This window comes from Hemibagrus wyckioides, linkage group LG11 (assembly GCF_019097595.1).
Source record: "Hemibagrus wyckioides isolate EC202008001 linkage group LG11, SWU_Hwy_1.0, whole genome shotgun sequence".
Taxonomy (NCBI): Eukaryota; Metazoa; Chordata; class Actinopteri; order Siluriformes; family Bagridae; genus Hemibagrus; species Hemibagrus wyckioides.
Genome location: NC_080720.1, coordinates 30,284,648 through 30,303,686, shown reverse-complemented (window position 1 = coordinate 30,303,686; position 19,039 = coordinate 30,284,648). Strand labels below are relative to the sequence as shown.

The 19,039-nt window shown below is 35.7% G+C and overlaps 1 protein-coding gene across 1 annotated transcript; it reads left to right on the top strand.

Moving 5' to 3' along the window:
• The first annotated feature begins 4,012 nt into the window (after positions 1 to 4,012).
• Positions 4,013 to 18,939, top strand: ap1m2 (adaptor related protein complex 1 subunit mu 2). Its single transcript, XM_058403848.1, has 12 exons — positions 4,013 to 4,250; positions 9,341 to 9,497; positions 10,055 to 10,122; positions 11,006 to 11,136; positions 11,450 to 11,597; positions 12,407 to 12,533; positions 12,671 to 12,813; positions 12,920 to 12,991; positions 15,024 to 15,182; positions 15,818 to 15,943; positions 17,413 to 17,488; positions 18,604 to 18,939. The coding sequence occupies exons 1-12, from the start codon at positions 4,209 to 4,211 to the stop codon at positions 18,624 to 18,626; spliced, it is 1,272 nt and encodes a 423-aa protein (XP_058259831.1). The 5' UTR covers positions 4,013 to 4,208; the 3' UTR covers positions 18,627 to 18,939.
• Positions 18,940 to 19,039: the final 100 nt, after the last annotated feature.

Genomic DNA, 19,039 nt, shown 5'->3' with positions numbered 1-19,039 from the left:
ATCGACATGCTCTCAGCCCTCTATTATTCATGAGGTGCCATTAGGCTGACCCCCAGTTTTACTCCATTCAGAAATGGAAGAGGCTTTGCTAATTACGCTAATTAGAGGTTGCTACTTCCATATTTTGTAGAGCTTCTGCTGATTTGGCAATTATTCCAATAGAAATCCTGAGAGACGATGTTGTGAAATGTGTGAAGTTGTGAAATGTGTGAAACGTTTAAACAAACAAACAAAAAAAAGGGTTTTATTTCCCCTTTTTAGATCTAAAAACTGAGCATCTATTCACAGTTTCAATGGTGAGAATGTTTGCCAGGCGTCGGCTTTCACTTTATGCACTTTATTTTGAAAATGTTTTTAACTGATATATTATTTTATCACAAAAATAAGGGCCAAGGTGTATTTTCTATGAAATACTGTTAATACCCCCAACTAGCATGAGTGTTTGACCCTTTTTCACGTTTATTATTCCAAGTGTTCATCGATTGTGATTGCTGGCCTTGTCAATGCGTCAATAAGGTTCCAAACAGAAACTAAAAAAATGCCACACTTTATGTACTTTCAGGTGGCGATAAGCTGGTTAAGACGGTCCAGTTATTTTACTCATCTCTAAGCTGATACTGCTGGACCAGTGTGTTCTGTGAACATGGTCACGGTTGGAATGTAGTCAGACGAGAACCTCACTGAGTCACACATACTTCCAGATACGGGGTCAACGTGCCTTCTTAAATGCCTCGCTGTTTTAAGGTTTTCACCGCGAACATATTTCCATCGTCATCAGCAGATGTACCGATACATCCATGCAGGTGGACACACTGCTTGTTCAGCATTATGGCTTGATTTGCATATTCTAATCTTCTCGTCCCTGATTGGTCTGCTTCCTTGCCATGGGCGACTCTTAGCCCTCACGCCACTTTGGAAGGTGTGTGCTCGTTAACTGCCATCGCAAAAGAATCCGTTTCGACACACTTCAGAGCCCTGAGCTAAAGCACTTGTGGTTAACTAATAAATCCCTCCTGTGCTTATTAATCAACCCTGCCTTACAAACAACACAAAATATTCTGAGGAGGAGTGCAGATGCAGTGAATTAAACAGTTGGCCTTAGTCAATGTTTTACCCTTTACTTTCCCCAGAAGAATACGTGCCCTAAACGTGCTCTAGGCGTTATTTAGTTGCTATAGAGGTGTGGAGTTATGAAAAGCAATTGTGTGTCAGGTGGCCATCATGTGGGACTGTCTCTGCACCCGGGGGAATCCGACTCGACCCCGGCAGCTGACTGAGACCCAACTCCAGTTTCATTGCCTCTGAAATGTTAATTACGGTTTCCACGGACACACGGCTAACAAAGCCATGATATTAGCAAGCCATTTACTGTAAGAGTTTACTATTGCTGCTCTTTCTTCCTGGTCTCAAATGTCATTAGTGAGGTTTTTTTTTTTTTTAACTGATCAACAAACAGATTGGTCTGGAAGGAGAAATTTGGATACTGTAATAATAAAAACTGAATGTTATATTTAATGAGTGTTCACAAAGTTTAAACACTTATAGAACTAGACTTAAATGCCCTAAAAGTAAGAATGCGAATGAGACAGAGCCACTGAAAATACCTCAGGGTCTGCAGCCATGTGTAAAGTGGCTACAGGTTGCTAATCTCTACAATTTAGTGTCCTAACTCACAGCCATTCAAGCATTTGTCCCCATACCTGTCACCATCTCCAAATGTCATTCTAACTGGAACCAGTTGTTCCAGATCTCAGCTTATTCACCAGCCAAAACCCAGTATTTGTGCTACAAGAACCAATTACCAACACAGCCTTTTTTAAACTAAGCTGATTATTTGCAAATAAAAACATGAGATGAGGAAGTGCAAAAGCAGGGAAAGCAGTGGATGCCTGTGATATATTGGATGTATTTTGCATATAAGCGCAGGAAACCCAGATGGCTGGTTATAGAGCTGGAGAAAAATAAAGCCATAAAGTTCACTACATCACAGACACAGTGCATTAAAACAATAATAAACTGTGACGTGTTATCCTAGGACTGATAAAAAACAAATTGATTATTTGTAATTCGGTAGCAAAAGTAAAAGATCTTGACAGCAACATTAACAAGCCTCGGGTAATGTTTTAGATATTTTTAAACCATATCTTGTTTATAACTCATTTGTTGACGCACGAAAGGCTGAAGTTTATGACTCCTTGTAAAAGTAGCCATAAAATATTACACGCTTCTGCAAAGAAAAGAAACAATGAGCTCCACTCCTTATCTCTGTGTGCTGGGAGAATATCTACCTGGGAATCAAGGATGTTTCTTTATGATTTTAATATTCCATATCTGCCCTGGGGCCTGTTAGTTGGCTCATATTTAAATGAACTTGTATATATTGTGTAGGGAAAAATTGTTCTAATTTCACTTTAATCACTTTAAAAACTTGTTTATTTTGTTTTTGTTCGAAATGACTAAACATTGTTTGTGTTCTAATAAACAGCCTTTGCACAGATGAAAAAAAACAAAAACAAGAACAAATAAGGAAGGAGAAATAGGACAGAGGACATGGAGCTTAGGTTAACAGTGTGATAAAGTGAAGTGATCTCAGTGTGAATTAGCTCATAAACACTCTGAGACCTTTAGGAAAATGGAAATTTCCACTGCAGATCAGTTTAGTGTTTGGACTAAACTAGTAGCAGAGTGTATTTGTAACAGCACACTGCCCCCATGTGGCTATTTATATGTACTACAATGTTATTTGTAAAATACCATTTAATTAAAATTTATTTAATAATAATAATAATAATAATAATAATAATAACAATTAACACCAATTAATTATTACTTATGAATAACTATTATTAATAACAATTAGCAACTAATAATAATTATTATAGTATTCTTATTTATTTTTCGTAATAATAATAATAATAATAATAACAATTAACACCAATTAATTATTACTTATGAATAACAATTATTAATAACAATTATTATTATTATTATTATTATTATTATTATTATTATTATTATTATATTCTTAATTATTATTCATAAAAATAATAATAATTATTATAAAAAATATATTATTATTATAATTATTATTATTATTATTTAATTATTATTCAATTATTATTTAATTGTAAAATCTGTAAAATCAAGGTCCTATCTATTTAACTATTTGATGGATAGCTTATATAGTGACCTTTTTTCCCCAGGTCTGAGACATTGAACGACAGTTTTGTTAATTGATCGAGAGTACGTTTATCTCTCACAAATCAATCAGCATTCTTATTGTGCACAGACAGACCAAATAACCTTATAACAACGTATCTGTAATTTAAAATGTCAATATGCAAAAAGAGAAATTAAACGAAAGTTCAATGAAGACAATAACACATATAAAAATGTTTATTGCTAAATCCACAGGTACCAGAACTGAGGAAGAATTCATTTTTAGTGATGTACCAATCTATGCAAAAAATTAGTTAAAGAAATAAAAAAAAGGTCAGCATCAATAAGTAAATAAAAGTAAACAAGGAACATTTCACATCTTTCATCAAACCCAACTCTTTCAAGTTTGTACATAAATATGTATTGCTAAGACATTTCAATGACTACATCGAATTATTTCCCTACTGTAAATAATTACATTTAAAGCCCCTTCTTTAAGTTTAAAGATGCCATATAAAATGTTCATTCAATTAAGAATAAAATGGCACAAGGGTTTTTTGGTGTGTTATTTCCCATATATTTAATTATTAAATAATTATCACGTTATTACCAAAGGTATTATTCATTATTACGTCATTAATAATAAATATAAATTGTAAGAGGCGAATTTTTTATTTTTATTTTTAATTGATTTATTAATATCAACTTCGTGCTCAGTTTCATAAACAAAAACCAATCAAACAAATAAAGCAAGCAGACAATAACCCATTACCTGTGAATTTACTTCCGCATCAGCGATGACGTGGCTCTCGTTGCCGCCGTCGCGCGCAGGACAGGTAAGCTCTGTAAATGTTTTACCTGACGTTAGGACGCGTGACGTCAATACGCTGCACGCAGGGGAAAAAAAGAACAGAGGAATTCGCGATTATATTCACAGTTTTAAGTTAAATATAGGGTTTGTTAATGGACGTAAATTGTTTTTAAGTTGCTAAATAACCCAATTATAAATTAGATATTTTTTGTAACACTTGTTTTTGGACGGTTTCGTCATGTCTGCTTCAGCGGTCTTCATACTGGATCTCAAAGGCAAGGTGAGGACTCGAGACTGTTACAGAAGTAACGCGAGCAGGTCAGGGCAGTCCAGGCCACATTACACCTGTTATATACAGTTCTGCTCCGTTTTTTAAACAGGTTTGTGTCTAGACATGTCGGAACTATTTTTCTTCGCATAGCAAGTTAGTTGTAAAGGTTATATATTAACTTGCTTGTTAAGTCATTCCTGTAACATGGCGACCGCTAGGACCACTGTGGTGTCGTTAATGATAAATGTTTCATAAAGTGTTGTATCCTTAACCGTAATGTCCAGCAAATGGCTTTCTTTACTCTTTACAGTAATATAAGCTTACAGTAGCTACGTCCATTACTTCTATACTAACTTCAATACTAACATCAGTACTAACTTCTATACTAACTTCCATACTAACTTCTATACTAACTTCCATACTAACTTCTATACTAACTTCCATACCAACTTCAATACTAACTTCAATACTAACTTCCATACTAACTTCAATACTAACTTCTATTCTAACTTCAGTACTAACTTCAATACTAACTTCCATACTAACTTCAATACTAACTTCCATACTAACTTCTATACTAACTTCCATACCAACTTCAATACTAACTTCCATACCAACTTCAATACTAACTTCCATACCAACTTCAATACTAACTTCCATACTAACTTCTATACTAACTTCCATACTAACTTCTATACTAACTTCCATACCAACTTCAATACTAACTTCCATACCAACTTCAATACTAACTTCCATACTAACTTCTATTCTAACTTCAGTACTAACTTCAATACTAACTTCCATACTAACTTCTATTCTAACTTCAGTACTAACTTCAATACTAACTTCCATACTAACTTCAATACTAACTTCTATTCTAACTTCCATAATAACTTCTATTCTAACTTCTATTCTACCTTCCATACTAACTTCCATACTAACTTCAATACTAACTTCCATACTAACTTCTATTCTAACTTCAATACTAACTTCTATTCTACCTTCCATACTAACTTCCATACTAACTTCTATTTTAACTTCCATAATAACTTCTATTCTAACTTCTATTCTACCTTACATACTAACTTCCATACTAACTTCTATTCTAACTTCAGTACTAACTTCAATACTAACTTCCATACTAACTTCTATTCTAACTTCAATACTAACTTCCATACTAACTTCAATACTAACTTCCATACTAACTTCTATTCTAACTTCAGTACTAACTTCAATACTAACTTCCATACTAACTTCAATACTAACTTCTATTCTAACTTCCATAATAACTTCTATTCTAACTTCTATTCTACCTTACATACTAACTTCCATACTAACTTCTATTCTAACTTCAGTACTAACTTCAATACTAACTTCCATACTAACTTCTATTCTAACTTCAGTACTAACTTCAATACTAACTTCCATACTAACTTCTATTCTAACTTCCATAATAACTTCTATTCTAACTTCTATTCTACCTTCCATACTAACTTCCATACTAACTTCTATTCTAACTCCCATACTAACTTCAATACTAACTTCTATTCTACCTTCCATACTAACTTCCATACTAACTTCCATACTAACTTCTATTCTAACTCCCATACTAACTTCAATACTAACTTCTATTCTACCTTCCATACTAACTTCCATACTAACTTCTATTTTAACTTCCATAATAACTTCTATTCTAACTTCTATTCTACCTTACATACTAACTTCCATACTAACTTCTATTCTAACTTCAGTACTAACTTCAATACTAACTTCCATACTAACTTCTATTCTAACTTCAATACTAACTTCCATACTAACTTCAATACTAACTTCCATACTAACTTCTATTCTAACTTCAGTACTAACTTCAATACTAACTTCCATACTAACTTCAATACTAACTTCTATTCTAACTTCCATAATAACTTCTATTCTAACTTCTATTCTACCTTACATACTAACTTCCATACTAACTTCTATTCTAACTTCAGTACTAACTTCCATACTAACTTCTATACTAACTTCCATACCAACTTCAATACTAACTTCCATACCAACTTCAATACTAACTTCCATACCAACTTCAATACTAACTTCCATACTAACTTCTATACTAACTTCCATACTAACTTCTATACTAACTTCCATACCAACTTCAATACTAACTTCCATACCAACTTCAATACTAACTTCCATACTAACTTCTATTCTAACTTCAGTACTAACTTCAATACTAACTTCCATACTAACTTCAATACTAACTTCCATACTAACTTCTATACTAACTTCCATACCAACTTCAATACTAACTTCCATACCAACTTCAATACTAACTTCCATACCAACTTCAATACTAACTTCCATACTAACTTCTATACTAACTTCCATACTAACTTCTATACTAACTTCCATACCAACTTCAATACTAACTTCCATACCAACTTCAATACTAACTTCCATACTAACTTCTATTCTAACTTCAGTACTAACTTCAATACTAACTTCCATACTAACTTCTATTCTAACTTCAGTACTAACTTCAATACTAACTTCCATACTAACTTCAATACTAACTTCTATTCTAACTTCCATAATAACTTCTATTCTAACTTCTATTCTACCTTCCATACTAACTTCCATACTAACTTCAATACTAACTTCCATACTAACTTCTATTCTAACTTCAATACTAACTTCTATTCTACCTTCCATACTAACTTCTATTTTAACTTCCATAATAACTTCTATTCTAACTTCTATTCTACCTTACATACTAACTTCCATACTAACTTCTATTCTAACTTCAGTACTAACTTCAATACTAACTTCCATACTAACTTCTATTCTAACTTCAATACTAACTTCCATACTAACTTCAATACTAACTTCCATACTAACTTCTATTCTAACTTCAGTACTAACTTCAATACTAACTTCCATACTAACTTCAATACTAACTTCTATTCTAACTTCCATAATAACTTCTATTCTAACTTCTATTCTACCTTACATACTAACTTCCATACTAACTTCTATTCTAACTTCAGTACTAACTTCAATACTAACTTCCATACTAACTTCTATTCTAACTTCAGTACTAACTTCAATACTAACTTCCATACTAACTTCTATTCTAACTTCCATAATAACTTCTATTCTAACTTCTATTCTACCTTCCATACTAACTTCCATACTAACTTCTATTCTAACTCCCATACTAACTTCAATACTAACTTCTATTCTACCTTCCATACTAACTTCCATACTAACTTCTATTCTAACTCCCATACTAACTTCAATACTAACTTCTATTCTACCTTCCATACTAACTTCCATACTAACTTCTATTTTAACTTCCATACTAACTTATATTCTAACTTCCATACTAACTTCCATACTAACTTCAATACTAACTTCTATTCTAATTTCCATAATAACTTCTATTCTAACTTCTATTCTACCTTACATACTAACTTCCATACTAACTTCTATTCTAACTTCAGTACTAACTTCAATACTAACCTCCATACTAACTTCTATTCTAACTTCAGTACTAACTTCCATACTAACTTCAATACTAACTTCTATTCTAACTTCCATAATAACTTCTATTCTAACTTCTATACTACCTTCCATACTAACTTCCATACTAACTTCAATACTAACTTCCATACTATCTTCAATACTAACTTCTATTCTAACTTCCATAATAACTTCTATTCTAACTTCTATTCTACCTTCCATACTAACTTCTATTTTAACTTCCATACTAACTTCTGTTCTAACTTCCATAATAACTTCTATTCTAACTTCTATTCTACCTTCCATACTAACTTCCATACTAACTTCTATTTTAACTTCCATACTAACTTCCATACTAACTTCAATACTAACTTCTATTCTAACTTCCATAATAACTTATATTCTAAATTCTATTCTACCTTACGTACTAACTTCCATACTAACTTCTATTTTAACTTCCATACTAACTTCTATTCTAACTTCCATACTAACTTCAATACTAACTTCTATTCTAACTTCCATAATAACTTATATTCTAACTTCTATTCTACCTTACATACTAACTTCCATACTAACTTCTATTTTAACTTCCATACTAACTTCTATTCTAACTTCCATACTAACTTCAATACTAACTTCTATTCTAACTTCCATAATAACTTATATTCTAACTTCTATACTACCTTCCATACTAACTTCCATACTAACTTCAATACTAACTTCTATTCTAACTTCCATAATAACTTCTATACTACCTTCCATACTAACTTTAATGCCTCCTAATTGTTTTGCAGCCTATTTAAGAAATACACAGAATCCTTAGCCTAAGGTTTTTAAAATGTGTGTATAAAAAATCATTTCCTGGCTACATAGTGAAGCTTTTGGATTCCTGAAATTTCTTCAGAAAGGTCCAAGTTTCAAAAGAGATTTGCCTGTGGTTTCTTACTCACAGACACGATGGCCTCGTTACACAGGATTCACACACAAAACCTTCCAACTATTTATTTATTTATTTATTTATTTATTTATTTACTGGACAAATTTTATTGCATGAGATAGCAGCGCCTTCATTTCAAACATCATTCAGAAGACGTCTGCTGGATTTGTAACACGAGATGAGTTGGCTCTGTTTCTTTCACAATGGGCTAAGGAGGGCAGATGAGAAAACCAGAGGGGAGGAGTGCTCTTTACAGTAATCTCAATTGCACATAATCCAGTAATGCAGGGTAACCCTTTCGTTTAAGAAAGCTTTGCAAAAATGATGTAAAACATTTAACACTTATGTGGTGTCTGCTTTATCTGTACAGACTTTTGAAATTCGAAGAAATCTTGTGCTTTGATGAGAAATCATCAGTTTCCTAAATTATTATACTCATTTCCTGAACTATTCTACTCATTTCCTGAACTATTGTACTAAAATTCTGAACGATTCTACAAATTTCCTGAATTATAGTATTAGGGCTGACCGAACAATTACGTAAAGCAACCTTAGCTTGCTTTTTATGTGAAGATGCTTTTAGGGGAAAACTCATGAGTACAAACCTTTAAACAAATTATTTGATTTTTACTCTATTCAGGTACTGATATGTCGCAACTACAAAGGCGATGTGGACATGTCGGAGATTGACCACTTCCTGCCACTGCTGTTGCAACAGGAAGAGGAAGGGCTAATGTGCCCTGTTATTTCACATGGCAGTGTGCACTTCATGTGGATCAAACACAGCAATCTTTATTGTATCCTTTCGTCAGTCGTTTTGAGTGGCACTCTATTGTAGAAAATGTCTCTTGTAATTGCCTGGCCTATGTGAATGTAATTTAAAGTGCTGGAGTGGTGTTAAAAAAATCCATGCCAGGGCAGGTTTGATAGTGGTTCAGCATGGAGAAGCACCGATGGAAGAACTGTCAACATAATATAGCACTTATGTGAAATAACCCAAGTGCCCTTGTCACCAGGGTGCATCATTAATACCTTTTAAGAATAATTTAAGAGTAAAAAACTGGACCTGAAGGACCACTAATATGCCTCTTAAAAACTAATTAAAGTTGCACTTTGCCAGGGGAAAGATACGTAGCACAGGTACAACAGATGTTCACCCCAGTGAGAAGGAAAACAACATCTGGGGTACCTTTTATTTCTCCTTCAGTTAATTATAGCTCCAATCTAAACCAATATCTGCTCGTCCAGTACCATTTCTAAACTGCACTGAGATGATCTGTAAACATCATGAATTTGGAGAAATAAAAACAAATGAATAATATTCTCTGTGAGACTTAACACGATCACCGTACAGTGGTGGCTACTACCAACAAGAACTCCAATGCATCTCTGGTTTATTCTTTTCTGTACAAGCTGGTGGAGGTAAGACATCACACACCTTCACTATAGTGCAGGAGGAAAGCATATCTGCTTCTTATATCTGGGTTTATTTCTAAATTTGATACTCAAAGCCTTGACAGTGTCATAATAAGAAAATATTATAAGTTATGCTTATATCTCTGTCTCTCTGAATATGCATTTGAACAATATCATATGAAGTAGCTTCATGAAAATGTGTCATATAGTCCAATTTGCAACGAAAAAATCAATGAGATAGACTTATTGTATATTAACATTTCTTTAACTAAGATATGGTGGCCTGTAAGTGCAAAAAAATAGCGAATAACAAAAATACTACAATAAATATGTAAAAGCAACAGCAACAATATACCCAACATAGAATAATGGGAGGTCCTTTTTGAACATCTCATTGCTGATTGGCTAAAGCACACATCAGCCTGAGAGTCAGTGGAGAACACAGAGCTGTACGATGTTTACAGAAAGAGGAAATATGAGCCTGAATTAATCTACTGACGCTTTATGGAGGGCACTAATACGATGCTATATTAGTTATGCTGTTATTGGAACACAGCATTGATATGAGTGTGCCGATTAGAGAGGTAAGAGGGCATTGGTTTGAGCTGCTAGGAAGGCTCCGGTAACTCAAAGAACCACTGTTTACAACCGTGGTGAGCAGAAAAGCATCTCAGAATACACAAGATTTTGTCAGATTATGAATTTACATGGATAAAGCAGTTCCTATTAAAATGGACAATGAGCGTAACCTTATATGAATTTTTTTGTTTCATTAGGCTAACTAGTCTTTTGCACTTTATACCAGACACCATATGCAGATCTCTAGCGCTAAACCAAGCCAAACCAGACACCCCATGTGTGTGTGTGTGTGTGTGTGTTCTTTGTCCAGGTGTTCACAGAGTACTTTAAAGAGCTGGAGGAAGAGAGCATTCAGGATAACTTTGTTGTGGTGTACGAGCTGCTGGATGAGCTCATGGATTTCGGCTTCCCTCAGACCACAGACAGCAAGATCCTGCAGGAGTATGTGCTTAGCCTTCTGTTCCCATCAACAACCCAAACTAAGACTTAATTGCTACAGCCAGCGCATCTTACAAGCCTTGCGTCAGTGTTATATAGATTAGTTTTTGTGAAACAAAGGCTAGACTTCATGTCAACCTATTAGTCAAGAAGAAGATTTCAGTGTTGTTGGGTGGGAACGTTCTCCTGTTTGATATGTGCTGAGTGTGATGGCTTAGCATAGCTGTGGTCTTACAGGAGATTGCAACAGATGATTTGTCAGTGAGTCGGGCATGATGAATGATTTAACTAGATCGAATCCTTTAATTCTATTTAGATACATCACACAAGAAGGCAACAAACTGGAAGTCACAAAGGCCAAAGTACCCACAACAGTCACCAATGCTGTGTCCTGGAGGTCTGAAGGCATTAAGTACAAGAAGAATGAGGTGTTTATAGACGTCATCGAGTCTATAAATGTTCTGGTGAGTGCTGAGGTCCTGCAAGAGAAAGCTAGTAAATAATACAAAAATTATTTTGTAGTAAAATATTAGAAGATGAGGAACTTATTCAATTGATTTTCATAATACACTTATGGATAATTGTGCAAAGTGATATTTGATAACTAAAGTTATGTCACATGTCTGGTTCCTGTTTTCCATGGGAGTGGCATAGCTTGTTATTACACATGTGCAATATACTCTTACTGAGATGCTTTATGACTACATAACTGTAAAACTTTCAGCTGTATTGCGTTTATGCTGTTCTAAATGAATTTATGCAGTGAAAAAATAAATGTACACAATTTTCCCCAAATCCAAAGTCCCGCTATCCTAGTCATTTGCTCTTATATAATATAATATAATATAATATAATATAATATAATATAATATAATATAATATAATATAATATAATATAATATAATATAATATAATATAATATAATGTACAGCTAATTTGTAGCTGGAATATGTAATGATCACATAATCTCTTTTTCATAATGATCTGCCGCAAACCACAGCTAGCCCTTAGGTAATGTCAAGCAGACTTGCTTTTCGGGTTCAGTAAACTTTCTGTAATCCAATACACCAATAAATAAGGGTTTGGTTATCTCCAGTGCAAAAGAAAAGAAGAAAATCCGAGACACTGAACATGTCTTGGCTGATCAGCTACATTTGGGATAAGTGGAAAATTATGTTCAATTTATTTTTCACAGAACTATTTCTTCAATGCTTTTGAGGCATGTGATGTTTTGCGGTGCAAATAGCCTAAGTGATTGGTATATGGCTCACAGGTGAATGCCAATGGGAGTGTAATGAGCAGTGATATTGTGGGCAGCATTAAACTGAAAACCATGCTCTCCGGAATGCCTGAACTCAGACTGGGCCTCAACGACCGCGTGCTCTTCGCCCTTACTGGCCGTAAGCAACAATTCCAATGCACACATTCTCAGTTTCACACAGGAAAATCTCATAAAGGACTAAAGTTGCAGTGTATTATTCGTCACAAAGAAAGATAGAGTATACATGACCACCTTGTGCTATTTGTGTTTGTGCAGGAGACAAGGGGAAGACTGTAGCAATGGAAGATGTGAAGTTTCACCAGTGCGTACGTCTCTCACGCTTTGAGAGCGACCGAACCATTTCATTCATCCCTCCAGATGGAGAGTCAGAGCTGATGTCTTACCGCATCAATACTCACGTGAGACTCCATTCGTTGAATTTTACCCATCACATTGAGAATGTGTTATTGTTGAGCTAATTATTTCACACCAAGAAAAAAAATTCCCTAAACCTTTATCATGCAGGTAAAACCTCTGATCTGGATCGAGTCTGTTATTGAAAAGTTCTCTCACAGTCGAGTGGAAATCATGGTAAAGGTGGGTTAAACACAAGCTTTTGCAGTGTTTTCTTGCTCATCATCTTCCAAGTAAAAGCAATAACATCTGTGCACTGTGATTAGAAGATTTAATTAGCAACCACCATCAGTGCTTACTGCCTATCAGAAATCAGGGTAAAAATAGCTGGCAACTGTCCCAAAATTGCTATCAAATTATTATTTGTGCTTCAAATTGAATGCAAATACTTTGGTTAGAAAGCTAATACTTCCCTTTAATCTGATATAAATATATACAAAAGTTGACCATCTTCTGAGAAATTAGTTCCCAGAGTCAGCCCAAAATATTTGCACTTCCTGACGAGCTACAGCCAAAACGGTTATATATTCTGAAAGTAGACTTTTAATGTAAAATTATTTTTAGAAACGAACACTATGCAACTCGCATTTACATCTAAATCTGTGCTTCCCGTTCTTTTGACCCTGTGCCTTGGTGGCCTCGATTAGCGAGAGTCGAGCTTCATTTTGTGTAAACTACTTTGCCGGCATAGGCAATACATCCATTCGTTGAATCAGGGAAAATCTGGAGTGAATCAGCATCAAATTATTCAGTAAGAAAATATTGTTGATATATATATATATATATATATATATATCAATTGTTATATATATGCAATTATTTATATTACTATATCAACAAACCATTGATTACAGTAAATAAAAGTAGAGCCAGCATTTCTTCTTGCCTCTGGTATGATCCCAGAATGTATGAATTCTGGAAGGCAGTGGTTTTTCAATGACCATGTGAAACATCAGGAACTTTATACATCATATAGAGACATGTTACTATAATACTATAAAAAGTATTTACAATATTGTACAAGACACCTTTATTAATTGTTTATGTGATGTCATTTTATATGTTGAAAATGGTCTAGATGAGTTGATGGTCATTCGTGAAAATAAAAAATAAAACATGTACTGACTTTCTACTTAAAAATCACTTGTATAGAGTGGTTGTATGTTAGAAACATACATTTGAGTTCTATAGAAAAAATCCATTGGAATGCAAAGTTGGAAGGCAATATCTCTTCTAGATCAAAAGTTATAGAAATTTAAAGGCAATTTTTACAGACTCTGGTCCGCAAACTCTGCGAAAATTCTCTAAAATGGTCATTTTTTTGTTGTAACTGGAATTGTCTCAGTGAGATCTTTCAGAAACAACCATTAAAATAAGAAAAATACTAAACTGAAAATTCGATGGCGGTTGCTAATTTAATAAAGGAATGTTGCGTTATTCCCAGTATGGCCCTCCTAGTACCACAACTTTAATGTGTTGAAAGCCACACTATAGAGTGAAAATTCAAGTTCAGTTTGCACGATTATTTCTAAATAATTATTTCCATTATTAATAGCTAATCCCTAATAGCCCATAAATGCCCATAATAGTTTGCAACAAATTTGTAAGTAAGGTTCAGCTGAAGAAATTACAGTGTATATATCTCTGGTGAGACAAAGTGGATTTGCTAAGTAGGTGTGATTACCACAGATAAGAATTTCATCACTGATAAAAGAAATGAAAACTCTTTACTGCATACTTCAGCATACAGCTAATATAATTCTGGGATCAAGTTTAAAATCAGGTCCATTACATTCTTACAATAATGAGATAAATCTTTCCAAGTAATTGTGTGCAGTCAGGCCAAAACCTACACCTCAGTTTGTTAAGTTATTCTCACTGTATTGGTAACACAAGATGATATTTCTGTACAATAAATCTCTGAAAAAACAAAATATAGATTTAGAGCTTAATTTACAAGTACCTTTCACTGACGATTTTCAGAAATATTTAATGCTTGTTCATGCAACTAGCGTGATAGCAATTATAAGTAAAAAAAGACTGGTTTCTGGTCTTTACTCACTAGTTTCTGGTCTTTTATAGCTATATAAGTTTAGTTCAAAATTTTGGAATATCCCTTTAATACAATTTTGTGATGATAATGCAAGTGATGAAAGTTCTTGGCAATGTAAAAATTGCATATCGGTCTTTCAGTTATAATTTATTCTCCCTTCAGGCTAAAGGTCAGTTTAAAAAGCAGTCGGTGGCTAACAATGTGGAGGTGCGTGTTCCTGTTCCGAGTGATGCAGACTCCCCAAAGTTTAAAACTAGTACTGGCCATGCAAAGTATGTCCCTGAGAAGAACCTGGTGGTGTGGACCATTAAATCCTTCCCGGTGAGTAATATCTAACAACAATGCCTTCTTGTTATATCATTTTTTTTCATGGATTCTTCTTCTTCTGGCTTTTCCCTTCAGGGGTGGCCACAGCGAATCATCTCGCTCCACCTATCCCTATCTTCTGCATCCTCAACACTTGCACCCACTAGCTTCATATCCTCATTTATTACATCCATATACCTCCTCTTTGGCCTTCTTCTTTGCCTCCTGCCTGGCAGCTCCATGTTCAACATTGTCCTACTAATATACTCACTCTCCCTCCTCTGAACATGTCCAAACTGTCTAAATCTGGCCTCCCAAACGTCCAACCTGAGATGACTCTGATGTACTCGTTCCTAATCCTGTCCAACCTTGTCACTCCCAAAGAGAACCTCAGCATCTTCAACTCTGCTACCTCCAGCTCTGACTCCTGTCTCTTCCTTACTGACACTGTCTCTAAACCATACAGCATGGTCTTGTACACCTTCCCCTTGATTCTTGCTGATATTTTTCTATCACAAATTGTTTTTTGTGGATTGTACAACATTATAACATGCAGGTTGTATAGTAACAGAACATTTTGCTATATGTTAAGCCTATTAACTGTACACCACTCAATTGACTTTTTGTCTGTATGTCATGTGGGTGTGTAGGGAGGGAAAGAGTTCCTGATGCGAGCCCATTTTGGTCTCCCTAGTGTGGAGAACGATGAAATGGAGGGAAAACCACCAATTACTGTCAAATTTGAGATCCCATATTTCACTGTGTCAGGAATACAGGTTTGTGTGTATGCTTGTGTGAATGCATGCGTCCATGTGTGTGAGTGTGTGTGTGTGTTCCTATAGCTACACTATATTGCCAAAAGTATTCGCTCACCTGCCTTGACTCGCATATGAACTTAAGTGACATCCCATTCCTAATCCATAGGGTTCAATATGACGTCGGTCCACCCTTTGCAGCTATAACAGCTTCAACTCTTCTGGGAAGGCTGTCCACAAGGTTTAGGAGTGTGTTTATGGGAATTTTTGACCATTCTTCCAGAAGCGCATTTGTGAGGTCACACACTGATGTTGGACGAGAAGGCCTGGCTCTCAGGCTCCGCTCTAATTCATCCCAAAGGTGTTCTATCAGGTTGAGGTCAGGACTCTGTGCAGGCCAGTCAAGTTCATCCACACCAGACTCTGTCATCCATGTCTTTATGGACCTTGCTTTGGTCACTGGTGCACAGTCATGTTGGAAGAGGAAGGGGCCAGCTCCAAACTGTTCCCACAAAGTTGGGAGCATGGAATTGTCCAAAATGTCTTGGTATGCTGAAGCATTCAGAGTTCCTTTCACTGGAACTAAGGGGCCAAGCCCAGCTCCTGAAAAACAACCCCACACCATAATCCCCCCTCCACCAAACTTTACACTTGGCACAATGCAGTCAGACAAGTACCGTTCTCCTGGCAACCGCCAAACCCAGACTTGTCCATCAGATTGCCAGATGGAGAAGCGCGATTCGTCACTCCAGAGAACGCGTCTCCACTGCTCTAGAGTCCAGTGGCGGCGTGCTTTACACCACTGCATCCGACGCTTTGCATTGCACTTGGTGATGTATGGCTTGGATGCAGCTGCTCTGCCATGGAAACCCATTCCATGAACCTCTCTGCGCACTGTTCTTGAGATAATCTGAAGGCCACATGAAGTTTGGAGGTCTGTAGCGATTGACTCTGCAGAAAGTTGGCGACTTCTTCGCACTATGCGCCTCAGCATCTGCTGACCCCGCTCCGTCAGTTTACATGGCCTACCACTTCGTGGCTCAGTTGCTGTCGTTCCCAAACACTTCCGCGTTCTTATAATACAGCTGACAGTTGACCGTGGAATATTTAGGAGCGAGGAAATTTCACGACTGGATTTGTTGCACAGGTGGCATCCTATCACAGTTCCACGCTGGAATTCACTGAGCTCCTGAGAGCGACCCATTCTTTCACAAATGTTTGTAAAAACAGTCTGCATGCCTAGGTGCTTGATTTTATACACCTGTGGCCATGGAAATGATTGGAACACCTTATTCTGATTATTTGGATGGGTGAGCAAATACTTTTGGCAATATAGTGTATATTTATATCACATTTACATGTATGTATCACTCATCTAATACAAAAATCTTTAATAATTTTTAAACAATCGTTATTACTGTGTATTTGTTTAATTATTATAATTGTTATCGTGTATCATAATCTTGTCTGGCTGTGTTTTATTTTATAAGGTCCGATATATGAAGATCATTGAGAAGAGTGGCTACCAGGCATTACCTTGGGTTAGGTACATCACACAGAGTGGAGGTAAGCTGGAATATTTGCATGTTTGCACATAGCAGGCCTGTGTCTAGGTCAATGATTTGCATAGAATCTCAATAAAGGGTCAGAAAAACATCACTGTGTTAAAGAGCCACAACAGTGGAATGACTGGACAATATGGCAACAACATGGTCTGAAATTAAATATTTATGTCTGCATCCAGACCAAAAAAAAGTTCTTTTACCAATGTATCCGCCCCCCCCCCCCCCCCCCCGAAAAAGTTGTGGGTTGATGTTAGAGTTAAGCCACTTGCTGTGATGTTACCATAAACCAGGGGTATGGCTTGTTTTCCTGGCAAGCTGTCAAAACACATCATTGTTCTCATCTCTGCAATAAGGCTCACATATGTGCAAAGACATATGACTTTGAGGGGGTGTTTACATGTCTTTAGGTTCATTATGGGCAGTACACTATGTGGCAAAAGTATGTAAGTCCCTGACTATCACACTGATCCCAATCTAGAGTTTGTTCCCTCTTTGCTGTTACAATACGCTGCACTCTTCTGTACACAAAGACTGTCCACTAGGATTTGGAGTATGGCTGTGGGGATTTGCCCATTCAACCACAAGAGCATTAGTGGGTCAGGCTTTAATGTCGGACAAGGACGTCTGAGCTTCAGTAAGTGTCCCAGTTCATCCAAAAGCTGTTCAGTGGAGTTTAGGTCGACAACTTTCACACCAGCCGTGGCAAACCATGTCTTAATGGAGCTCACATCATGCACAGGAGCATTGTCAAGGAAAACTGTAAAGCTACAGCATACAAAGACATCCTGTAACGTTGTGTGCTTCCGTCTGGGGAAGAAGCACATGAGTGTGATGGTCAAGTGTCCACAATCATTTGGCTATGTAGTGTATTCGATTGAGTTGAATTTTATCTTCCAGCAAATCTTCTAGTTTTAACCACTCTAGTTAACTTATAGCTCCACTACAGATTATTGAGTGACTCAGACCTTTTCCTGTGGGCACAACAAGGAGTTTACGCAAAGAGTTTGACCAAAGAGGATGTGACAAAACCACTGGACGTCACTGGAATCGCTACTACAAAATCTTAAAAGACAAACGAATGTGAATTTAATATGCTTTTTCCCCTTCACCTCACAGATTACCAACTCAGGACAAACTAAGGGACGCACTTCCCGAAATTGTTCGAGCTCCCAGGCAAAACAATAGTCTGAGGAAGTCATCATCTGCGTGGAAAACTGTCTTGATATTTCATTTTTTATTCAAGCATAAGGAAAATAATCTTATAATAATCTTAAGATTTCATTGAGGCTGAAGTGCTTAGCTTTAAAGATGTCACTGTTGCACTAGTTTATGGTTTGATATGTTCAATCAAAACACTGTTTTCTTATTATTATAATAATAATAATGATTGATAATGTGATGAATTTATGTTTTTGGTCACATGTTTGTTTCATGAATTAAATTATTAAAGTTCATGTACTGACTCTGTATTTTACTGACTTGAACCTAAATGCCCAGAAACCCGCCTTTTTTCGCCGATTATCGCGCTACTGAGGGGAGAAACATGAATGAA